At 63.0% G+C, this 11,419-nt stretch overlaps 1 protein-coding gene across 1 annotated transcript; it reads right to left on the bottom strand.

Annotated features, from left to right (window-relative positions):
• Positions 1–5,773: 5,773 nt before the first annotated feature.
• ANKRD34A (ankyrin repeat domain 34A) lies at positions 5,774–7,345 on the bottom strand. Its single transcript, XM_044449345.1, has one exon. The coding sequence runs from the start codon at positions 7,343–7,345 to the stop codon at positions 5,774–5,776; it is 1,572 nt and encodes a 523-aa protein (XP_044305280.1).
• Positions 7,346–11,419: the final 4,074 nt, after the last annotated feature.

The following is an 11,419-nucleotide window of genomic DNA, read 5'->3' as shown; positions in this document are numbered from 1 at the left end:
CAGCTGCCTCCCTGCAGTTCGGCTGCTTTTTATTTCTGCTGCAATGCTCAGCCCCAGAATGTGCAAACCGCCGATGTCCAGGGTGCCACTGGGCATGTGCAGGGTGCCTTTCTACCACTGCCTTAACCACAGTCGGCTGAGGGTTACGGTTTCCAGGGTCCGGCAGGCTCCCTGCATGCTACGAACTTCTCCCCTGTCCTGTCCTGCACACGGTCGAGCTCGACACTGGGGGCCGGATCCAGAACGCGCCACCCCCCAGCGGTGGTGAGCCGCTGCCCTCCTGCACCACGGCTCACCCCGTTCTCCGTGCGGCATTTTGAGGAGGCCGAAGGAGCTGCCGTGGGAAGGCGTGGGAGGGAAGCCCGAAGAGCTGACCCAGTGCAAACCCAGATGCAGGATTACACGGCTCAGTCCGGGTTGCTGCGTGTGGGCAGGGTGCGGAGGGCTGCGCGAAGGAGTCCCGGCGGCTGACGGCCTCTTTTTGTGACGCGTTCCGGAGGCCCGGGAAGCACCAGGCGGGCGAAGGCACGAGAAGGGGCAGCGGCACCAGCCTGGCCAAGGGCGCACGTGCCGCTCTGGAGTCGGCGCTGGAGACCTCCTGGCAGGAGCGAGCGGCCACGCGGAGCAGCGGCTTCCCGGAGGAGCCCTGCGGCAGGACGGGACGCGCTCCCACCTGTGCCCGCGGCGTCCGTGAGTCCGCCCTCCTCGGCCGCCCAGCGGCGCTCCCTGGGATCGGACCTGCCCGCAGGCCGGTGCTTCGAGGGAAGCGCCAGTTCATTGCCAGCCTTCGTCCCCCTGGCCTGTTGCCGGGCGTGGAAATTGCATGCTGGGCGTTCAGATGTTTTCCCCTTTCCATTTAGAAATGTGGGGCTAGTTTGTGTATTTTCAAAATAGCACCAGAGTTACTTTGGGCTTGAAGAGTTTCTCTCAAAAGCTGCCCCCTATCAGAGAGGCCCGGGACGTCTCCCTGCAGAACCACTCAGCTGGCGCCGGATGTTGCTGCACAGCGTTGACTTCTTGGAATCAACGGGGCTTATGTCCGCCCCTCATCCCACTGAATTCAGTGGCTACGTCTAAATGGGCCTTCAAGTCTCAGTTAAAATAGCACCTGCCGCTTGCACCCCTTGCTCTTGCTCACAGACACTTTGCCACTGTTCTAAAAAGATCCTTGCTGTCATAGGCACTCTGCATATGCTCAGAGGCAAAGCGTGCACAGCGGTGTGAAAATGGCATTTGGCAAACCTCAGCTCGGCTCTGCTGATGAGCCCAAAGGCCGCCGCCTGTTCCCGGGCTCTCCTGACACGTCCTGCCGTGCAGAGGACTAGCCCCGAGGCCAAGCTCCTGCACAACACTTTCAGACTCAGGGGTGTGGACAGCGGGAGGGGAAGCGCTGGGATCCCGCACAAGCCACCTGGAGACACGGGCTGGGAATGGCCCGTGTGCCACACCTGCTCCTCAGAGGCTTAATCGGAGGGGCGGTGGGAGACCCGCTCGGCCCTTGGCCTGCCCGGAGCGCCCCCACCAACGCTTCCGAGGAGCCTCGTGCTTGCGGCGGGACACGGGGCTGGGCTGGAGGAAGCCAGGGCCACTGGCGACGGTGCGCGCTGCCCGGGGGCAAGGGCAGGGGGGAGGCTCCCAGGGCACCAGAGCGGACGCGAGAAGGAGCAAAGAGGACCCCACCTGGGGAACCCTCGGCGAAGGGGCCAGGAGCAAGGAAGACGGAACGGGGCACGCTTGCCAATCCAGAACGCGACGCCTTCTCTCCCTCTTCCAGCCTTGTTGCTTGTGCGACATCCCACCCTGACATTTTTACAGTACTCGAAATCCCATGTGCCAAAGCAGGCCCTGCTAGCTGGTTCTCATGCAGCCCATATGCCACAGATGCTTTACGATCCCTCTGTCTCCCCTCCCCTCCCCTCCCTCCTTGGCCAGTTCATCCGCAAATCCCGTGTGCTCTGGAAGACTGTCAGATTTTGACCGTACAGGGGATTAAACCTGGATCTCGCCATCTGGTCTGGGTGTGCCTGTGGAGAGAATATATCACCACCAGCCAGGGAGCAGTTCCCAATCTGACCCCCATCTAAAGGGCCACCTAAATTGATCTCCAGCTTTGCCATAAGAGGGACTGTAAGGCAGGGAGGGCCACCCATCCCAAGGAAATGACAGCTACTTGGCTCATGAAACGTCAAGCTCTGACACTTGGATTTGTTTTCCTCTTCCCTCCTCATCCCTTTTTCCTTATGTATCATGGTTTTTCATTTTTCTTTTAGATTGTGAGCCTGCAGGCAAGGACTGTCTTATCTTTTAATCTTTGTACCACACTTACAAAACGTGAAGTGCTTCCTAAGACGCTGATGATTTCTTTCACACCATTTCTCTCCCCCTGCCTTTGGGGCAACCTCCGTGTTGCAGCTCGACCCACGGCAGGTATGAACATCTGCTGGCAGCTTTTATTTTCAAGAGGGGCAGTGATGCCATGCCTCCGTCTCAGAAGCAGCTGGTGCAGCTGCAAACTGCTTTGCACCCGGCATGAGCCGACCTCACTGAGGGCACAAGCACCGTAGCCAAGGACCCTGGAGCAAGCCCCCCCGGAAGCAGGGGGACTCGTGCCTGAGCAAACCTACCGGGCATGTAGAGCATGCCGGGCTGCCTCTTTGGACTGGTCCACACGGCAGACTCGGGGGTGGGCAGTCCGTGATGCCTGGAGGCCTCTTTCCCCCTCCCCTGCCGTCCTTTGTTTGCTTGAATATGTAAAATGAAGAATTTCCAGAGCAGAGCCAAACCTGGCTATTGCCGCAGAAAAAGGCTGTTTGTGGCAGTGAAAAGCAGGTCTGCGTCAGTGGAAGTGACGCCGAAATAAATGTGTTTGCCCTTAGGGTACCACAAAATTCTTTGTTCTTTTTAAAGTGAAGAAGAGCTTGCGCGAGTTGGCTTCTTTGGTATCGAAGTTATTTACACACCTGGGTGGGATATGGAGGAAACTGAGGCTCGGAGAGGCCTTCTGGAATGGAGGCAAACCCTGTATAACTTTGAAAACAGACGCACCCCCGCGGACTCCCTGCCCTCCCCCCCAGCCAAGGTACAAGAAGCAACAGGGAAACTCTGAGCTGCTCGGAGGGCACGAGGAGGACAGCTCCTGGCTACACACAAACGCACACCAATACACGAGGGCTTTTGCTCAGTACTGTGTATATATAATTTTATATCTATCTACTTCTATTGGTCTGTACAGGACTTGAGCACAGAAAAGCTTCGACAGGTCGGCGTTCACCTCCTGACAAGTTGTGCGTTTGGCCACAGTGGGCAGCGTTGTGCTTGTACCACGACTGGAAGAGGAAGATGAGTGCAAAGAGAGGGGCTGGAATGCGAGGGAAACGACCTTCACGGGCCGCCTGGAGGGTCCGCCAGGGCACTACGTGGTCTGGAGCACCAGCCTGGAAGAGAAGTCTGTGGGGATTCGTGTGTGAACGGGCACCATCTTCCCATAGCTAGAGAGGCTAAATCGGCAGCTCCCCCGGCCACCTGCCCCACCATGCCGAAGCCATCGAGTGTTCCCAAACATTTCAGCTCCGTTTCGGGTCTTCCGCTCAAGCACCTCGGCCAAAGATGCTCCATCCTGGGTACCAAGCCGGAAGAGGGTTCTGTAAACAGGATTTGCAGGCAACCCAGTTTGGCACAGCTTCCTCCTGAACTGGCCACCCGGCAAAATTCACAAGCGAGCAGCACGTCGTCACCTATTGACAAAGACTGCAGCATCTGCGAGGAAGGAAAAGGTTCGTCTGGCTGGCAGGTGCCCTTGCAAAGTGCGCAAGAAAACAGGGGAGACCGCCAAATCGTGAGCCGGGAGGGAGGGAGGTCACTTGCAGCTATTGACCTGAAATGGCCTTTGGGGGGAGAAAAATTATGGGGCAGTGAAACATCACCAGGGGTCCATGAAGTGTGCCTCAGGGCCACTTGCACGAACCTGGGAGCCTTCGGCAAGGACACGCTGCCACAAGAGGGCTGAGGGGATGCGCTGGTTGGTCCCTCGTCCTCAAGGCTTCCGAGAGCCCTGCAGAGGCCACCTCCCCGCAACCCCCTGGTAGGCAGGGGCTTTCCAGCACCCCCGAGTGCTTGGATGAGGGGAGGGTTTCAAGCGCTGGCCTACAGCTCAGCACGGACTCCGAACTGCAAGAAGGAACGGGAAGGACATTCGCTGCCTGTGCTCTGGCAGCTCAGCATCCAAGTGACTTACAGACGTGGGTCAGTGCAAGGCACCCCCTTTCGCAGGAAGTGGGGCACAGCCAGCTGAAGGAGGGGAGATGGAGCGGGAGAGTCTTCCTTTGCAGGAAACCAGTTTGCTGGCTGGGTGGTGGAAATAAAGTGCTTTTTGCCAAAGAATTGTCTGTTGTCTGAGAGGAAGTTCCCGACCCCTGGCACAGGCCTGGTTCCAGCCGGCACGGGTGGAGGGACCCCAGAAGCCCCCCGTTGCCCAGAAATCCTTGTGCCATCCCTGAGCCCTGATTGACAGGGTAAAGCGAGGGAGAGAGAGGAGACAGCGTGCCCGGAATTGTGGGAGCGGACTGAGAAAATGCTTCATGGTCTCCTTGTGACCATAAGCCAGGAAAGGTCCGTGGGGTCCCAGAGATCAAGCATTTGGGAGCAACGCCTTCGGCTCTCCACAGAACCAGGGGGCTCGGGGACCGTCTAGGCCAGGGACCACAGTGTCCATGGGCCCCCGGATACTCTTCCCAGTGCCCACAAAACCCATCTCCCAGTGTCTATTGTTAAAATGCCTTTGTGTGTTCTTACTGGCAGCCAGGAGCATTTCAAAGGAAAGCAGGAGCCCGTGCTGTCGCCGCCTGAACGCCCACGAACCTTTCTGGGCAGGTAACCAGCCCGGGCAGCCGCCTGATCATTTCAGCCAGGACCGCCTCCCAAGCTTCCATGCGTCCTCCCGGGCCCCCAAATGCGCCTCCTCCCGGTTTAGACAAACTTGGACCTGGTGGGAAATCATCCTGCAGCCCCAGAGGGTCTGACGCGACACCAGAGTCGATCACCAAAGTGGGCCCGATCTTTCCAAAGACGGCCTACAGCCTTACGCACCGAGTCCCTCCCCCCAGGAGTGCAAAGAGAGAATTTTGGCCCGGTTCTAAACACCGCCAGGATGCATACATTCATATCCCCCACGCCCTGAAATTGGGCGCAGGGCCTGGAAGTCCAGGTTCCATGTGCCTCTCCCCTCAAGTACTGCCAAGCGGGCCCCAGCAGAAGGGACAGAATCAGTGGGGTGGAGACAGTGGAAGAGGAGCAGAGAGACGGCAGCCTCTGCCAGGGCGTGGGGTCCCCAGCGGCGGGTGGCCGGGCCTGGAAGAAGATGCCCTGGGTCCAGACTCACATTCGCACCTCGGGCGTGACTTTAAGGCAGGTTCAGTCGTGCAGGCATCTTCCCCGCGAGGCCCGCGCGACAGACGCGTTTTCTCTTTCCTCAGTAGCCTCCCGCGGGCCTGGCCGGGGCTCGGCGGGTACGCGAAAAAGGCCACCACCCCGGCCAGCTTTTCCGCTCACAAGATGCAGCCGGGGCCTGGCGCCCGTGCTCCAGCCTCGTCCCGCCAGGGGCCGCTCCGAGAGATCCGCACGGGCGCCAGCTCCGCTTCGGAAGCCCAGTTCAGCTAGGATGATGGAAATGGCGGCTACGACGTGGAACACCGAGGAGGGAGGGAGGGGAGGAAGACGTGGGGACCCAGCTACGGAGACGCGGCGGGCGCGGAGGCCTCGCGGCCGGGCTCCCGCTTTAGCCTGCGGCGGAGTCCCCCTGGGCGAGCAGGCTCTGGAAGCTGGCCAGCTGCTTCATCTGCTCGGGCTGCATGGAGTGCCTGCGCAGCAGCCGCTTCCCCTTGGGCGAGGCGGGGGCCACGGGGACCAGGCCCCGGGCGGGCAGGTCCCCCGGGGGCGGCTTGCCGTTGGCGCGGAGGTCGCGGAGCGGCGGGTGGGGGCTGAAGTGCAGCGGGGGCAGGAAGCCCGGGCGGCTGTGCGCGAGGTGGTCCAGCAGCAGCGTGCAGGAGCCCCTCCGCTCGAGGAGGCCCGGGGCCCTGCGGCGCAGCGCGACGGGCGAGACCGCGCTGGGCACGCTTTCCAGGCTCTCCCGGGAGGAGCTGGCCGGCAGGGTCAGCGGGGAGGCGCCGTACCGCCTCCTCTCCAAGGAGACGCGGCCCGAGTCGGGCGAGCCCGGCGTGGAGTCGGGAGCCAGGGAGTCGCCCTCGTGGTGCTCCGCGCAGTTCAGCCTGTGGGGCGCGGGGCCCCGGGGGCCGGGGCCCGGGCCGCCCTCCGGGGCCTCGGGGGCCGTGCTGCGCCGCGGGAGGGCCTGGTGCAGGTGGCCGAACTGGACGCGCTCCGCCCAGGCGGCGTCCGGCCGGCTGCCCTCCTCCCCCGAGGCCGGCGAGGCGGCCGCCGTGAGGCAGGAGGGCTCCTGCCCTTCCACGCTGTGCCTGCGGGACAGCGGCGGCCTCTTGCAGAGGCTCAGGCCGTTCATCTCGGCCAGCAGCCGGTCCTCCGGGCCCCGGGCCTTCTCCGCGTGGGCCGCGGCCGAGGCGGAGGCGGAGGGCGCCGCCAGCCCCCAGGGCTCGGAGTTGAGCCGCTTCAGCTGCTTGGGGCGGCCCTTGGGCGGCGGCGCCGGCGCCGGCGGCGCCTCCTCGGCCTCCTGCGCCTGGGCGCGCGGGAGCGGCGGGCCGCCGGGCCGCGGCGCCACGGAGAAGGTGAAGACGTCGCGCTCCTCGTCCTTCTCGCTGCCGCCCGGCGACGGGGCGGCCCTGACCTCGATGTCCGACGGGGACATGCAGGAGGCGGGCGCGCGCCGCTCCTCGGCGCCCGGCGAGGGCAGCGCGTTCAGGTACTGGCGCGTCTTCTTGGTGCCCGAGGGCGACGTGTCCGTGGCGATGATGATGACCTCCTTGCCGCGCGCCGTGCAGGCGTCCAGCAGCAGCTGCAGCGTCTCCCGGTCGCCCCGGTTGAGGGCGTGCACCAGCGCCGAGGCGCCCGCGTAGTCCCGCGCGCTGGGGTCCGCGCCGTGGGCCAGCAGCACGGCGGCCACCTCGGCCCCGGCCCCGTCGGCGCAGGCGCGCATCAGCGCGGACTTGCCCGTCTTGTCGGGGATGTTGGGGTCGGCCCCGTTCTCCAGCAGGTACTTGACCATGCGCGGCCGGCTGTGCGGGTCCCCGTAGGGCGCCACGCAGGCGGCGATGAGCGGCGTCTCCCCCTGCGCGTTGCCCTCGTTGATGTAGGCGCCCCCCTCCAGCAGCAGGCGGGTCAGGCGGAACTTGCCCTGCCACACGGCCTGCAGCAGGGCGCTGCCCTCCGTGTGCACCATGGCCGCGGCGGGCGGCGGGGCTCGGCGGCGGGCGGCGGGCGGGCGGCGTCACGGGCCGGCGGCGGGAGCGGAGCCGGGCATCTCAGCGCTCGCGGCCACCTGGAGCGAGAGAAGCGGCAGAGGAGGGTGAGCGCGGCGCCCGCGGACCGGGCCTGGGGCTCGGGGGGCGCGGGCGCACCGGTGACTGCGGGCCGGGTCGCCGGCCTCTCGGGGCTGCTGTGTGGACGGTGGGGGCGCCCCCACAGCGGGGACGCTCAGCACGGGTCTGGGCAGCCCCCTGCGTGGGGTGGGGGGACGTGGCGCCCTGCAACCGCGGGGGCTGGACCTGATGGCCTTCGGGACCCCTTCCGGCTCTGCTATTCTATTCTATTCTTTTTTATATATATAATAAGTTTTATTCAAAATAACCCTAAAACAAACCAAAAAAAAAAAAAAGAACTAAAAACATCAGTCATCAGAAACATCGGACCTGCTGGGTCAGCCCCCGCACTATTTTCCATTTATGATAACTTAGAAACATATTTAAATCTATACAAAATCCCGTTTCTCCTATTCTATTCTATTCTATTCTACCCTCTAGTCACCTGCAAGGGAAAAGAGAGAATCTAAACATAATAATATTTATTTTATTTTTATTTATTAGGATATTTTTATCCTGTCCATTACGGTTTATCTCTGGATGGCTTGATATATAAAATACCTAATAAATACACCAATCAACAACAAAATAACACACGACTGAGGATACCAATAATAAACCATAATAAACACTGTTGGAGCCTTGACTGAAACTCCCATTATCCCCTGGCAGCATGGCCATTGTAATTGCAGAGAGCCAGTGTGGCCTAGTGGTTAGAGTGCCGGACTAGCGTGGGAGAGCCCTGCTCACTGGGGTCTTGGGCCAGTCACTGTCCCTCAGCTTAGCTCTCCTCACAGGGATGTTGTGAGGAGAAAAATGGACCAGGATTGCGTACAGCACCTTGGATTCTGTGGCAGGGGAAAAGGTGGGATATAAATGTAATCACAGCAACAACAACAGACAGACAGTTGGTGGAAGAGGGAAGCCAGGATATGGGAGTTTTAGCAGGATCTGGCATTCTGGTTTGCGGAACACAGATGGACTGCGCAGGATTCAAAAAGCGGAAGCTGCAGACCAACAGCCTCCCCCAGGCCTCAGACTCAGCTGGACTGCAGCCACCATCATCCCCAGCCAGTGCGAGCATGCTTGTCCACCACTTGGCGGGTGCAGAACCCCTTGCAGACGACCTGGATTCTGGCACCGCGCTCAGGGCTGGGGCGAGCGCAGGCGAAAGGCCTGGGGCAAACCAGCCGAGATGCCAGCCTGTTCTCGCTCGAGGCTCGGCGGCGCTCCCGCTCCCGGAGCTTCAGGGACGGATTTCAGCCCCTTCAAACTGGACGAAACCTCCATAAACCGGAGTTGGGGGAAGGGGGGAGGGCCACCTGGGAAGCCCGGGAGACAGGATCTGGCCCTGGTCCTGAGGTCCTGCACCCAGTTTCCAGGTACACCCATTTGGATAGGATTACACAATGATTGTGGAACCTAAGGGGGCCCTGTGCCCTCTGAGCCTGGCTTGCGGGGTCCATCCCCCAGGCTGACAGGTTGCCTGCCTAAAGTTCAAGGATAAGCTGGACATGCACATGGTGGGCGTCACATGAGTCGAGCCAGCTAGAGCCGGGGGTCAGGCTAGATGGCCCAGGAGGCCCCTTCTGACTCTCAGTTTCTCTGTAAGTTTACCATGGGCAGCTGTAAGGAGCTAACCGGGTCTGAACTGGGCTGCAGGCCAAGGAGAGCCTGAAGGAAACACAGCCATGCACTCCACACCCCTGCAGTGCGGCCCACGGGAAATGTCCTTCCTTGGGCTTGGCCCCTACAGCCGCCCTGCGGGATTGCTGTGGAGCCTGGGCAGGCCGTGCCTGAGGCCAGGCCATCCATGGGCCCCAGGGGAATGTGCCGCCCGACAGTCCCGAGCAGCCCTGCCTCTGGGCCAGCCTGGCTGTTGGGCCGCCCCTGGCAAAGAGCATTTTCTTCCCTTCCTCTGGTCCCAGCCTGGTTCATTCCTCCCTTTTGCAGCCGTGGGGCAAGAGGAACTGGGGCTTGCCCAAGAAAGCAACTGTGTGAGCTCCCACGGAAGGGGTGTGGAATCGTTCTTGATCCAGGGCGAGTCAGATTTCCCACACGGTGTCCCAGGTAGGGATGACTTAGGACCACGGCCAAAAGGGGGCGGGGCACCCCCCCTTCCCCTGCCACCCAGCTTTAGCCCTGCTCTCTCCCCCCTCCCTCCTTCCTGGAGACCCACCAGGCTGCTGGGAAAGGACTGGTCATTCTTGTCTCTGCCCCCTGGGGCAGTGGGGCCGGAAGGCAGGCAGCACAGAGGTGCCCCCTCCGGGTCTTGCAGGATGTGGGGCACGATCCCCACCAGGGCCCCTCCCACTCCACGGCCACCGGCTGCCCCTGTTCTCTTCCTCGCGTGCACAGCAGACGGGCGGCCGAGAGCGAGGAGGCCACCGCCTCCCTCCCCTCCCTGCACGGTTCCGGGCCAGAGCAAGGGGCCGGGGACAGGCTGGCTGGCTGCAACGGTGAGGCATGGGGGGCAGCACGGGGTCTCATCCCAGTTGGGGAGGGAGCCCCAGAGGGTGCCTGATCTCGCCTGCCCTGGAGTGCCCTTTTCCAGACCAAGGCAAGGGGGCGTCCTGCTGACGAAGCCCTTCAGCCTGGCCACAGGGCGGCTCCAGCAGGCTCCCCCGGCACAGGGTAGCTCAGGGGGAGTCGGGGGGGGGAGCAGAACAGGGCGCCTTCTGGATGCTCCTCCCCTCCCCTCCCCTCCCCTCCCCTCCCCTTTCCTTGGGGCTCCTCTCAATGGCCTGCAATGGTGACCCGCTTTGCCCGGTACTCACTGAACGTACAGCGCTGCTTTCCGGCTGCTCAGAGGGCTTCTGGTAGCCAAGCCGCGCAGCGGTGGCCAGCCGTGTGCCCCACTGCTCTCCACGGGGCTGGCCCTGTGTGACGGCCAGGCCCCGGAAAGCGAGCGAGGCGGTTCCCGGTAGCCACTCACCTGGGATGCCCATGCTCAGGCCGCTGTCTTGACCCCACTGCCACTGCTTTCTGCCAGAGAGCCACCCTGGGGACCGGGGCAGGCCAGAGCGCCGGCACCACGGAGCCTGAAGCGGCCTGCGATCGGGCCAGGCATCCATCCCTGGGGTGTCTGTGCCCTGGAGAAGCTGCCCTCTCCTGTCACACCAGGGCACCCTGGAGGGGGGGGGACAGATTGCCACAACCTGGCAAGTGCCAGGGAAACCCCCCAGTCCCAGTTCTGCCTGTGGTGGGGAAAGACCCCTCAGAGGCAGGCAGGTGGGTCGAGGAGGCAGCACGTGGGGCAGAGGGTGGCCGTGGCGGGGTGACCTTCGCATGCCAGAGGTCACCACGCCAGGGCTGAGGAAACCCCATCCTGTCCACATCCCTGGGGAGCTCCTGCCTTCCGAAGAAGCCCAGGGCTGGCCGGGCACAGCAAAGGCCACGTTTGGTGGCCGCCTGGTTTGTGTCCGGCCCCCCGGGAGGGCAGAGCGAGCCGGGGGGGGGGGGGGCAGGAGAGCATCGCAGGGAAAGGCCGAGCACAGAGCAGATGTGTGTTCCTGAGAGCAGAGGCAGGCATCTGAGCCGGAGGCCGAACGGGGGCGGGGGGGCAGTGGGGCCCAGAGGGGCCACTGGAACGGCCTCCCGTGCCGCGGCACCGGCACTGGACCACAGCTCCGCCGGCGCCTGTGTTTGCTGGGGAGAAGCAAGGCGCTTGCAAGCCCCAGCACCCCCGGAGCGCTCCTGGCCTTGCAGGCTCAGTCAGTGAGAGGACGCGGAACCCGTTCGGCTCGGCTCCTTGCTCACCAGTCTCGGGGGAGAGCGCAGGGGCTTCGATCTGGCCCGCTCAGCACCCGGGCGTCTCTCAGTGCTTCCTGTGGCTCCTCTCAGAAGGGCCAGCATGGCAAACGCCTGCCCGTGCGGGCTGGGAGAGAATCTCCTGTCACACGCCCGGGCGGCCAACCGGGCTGCCCCTGCCAAGG

Source organism: Varanus komodoensis, unplaced genomic scaffold, assembly GCF_004798865.1.
Source record: "Varanus komodoensis strain SLA01 unplaced genomic scaffold, ASM479886v1 scaffold57, whole genome shotgun sequence".
Classification (NCBI taxonomy): Eukaryota; Metazoa; Chordata; class Lepidosauria; order Squamata; family Varanidae; genus Varanus; species Varanus komodoensis.
The sequence above is the reverse complement of the archived record's forward strand: the minus strand, read 5'-3'. Positions and strand labels throughout refer to the sequence as shown.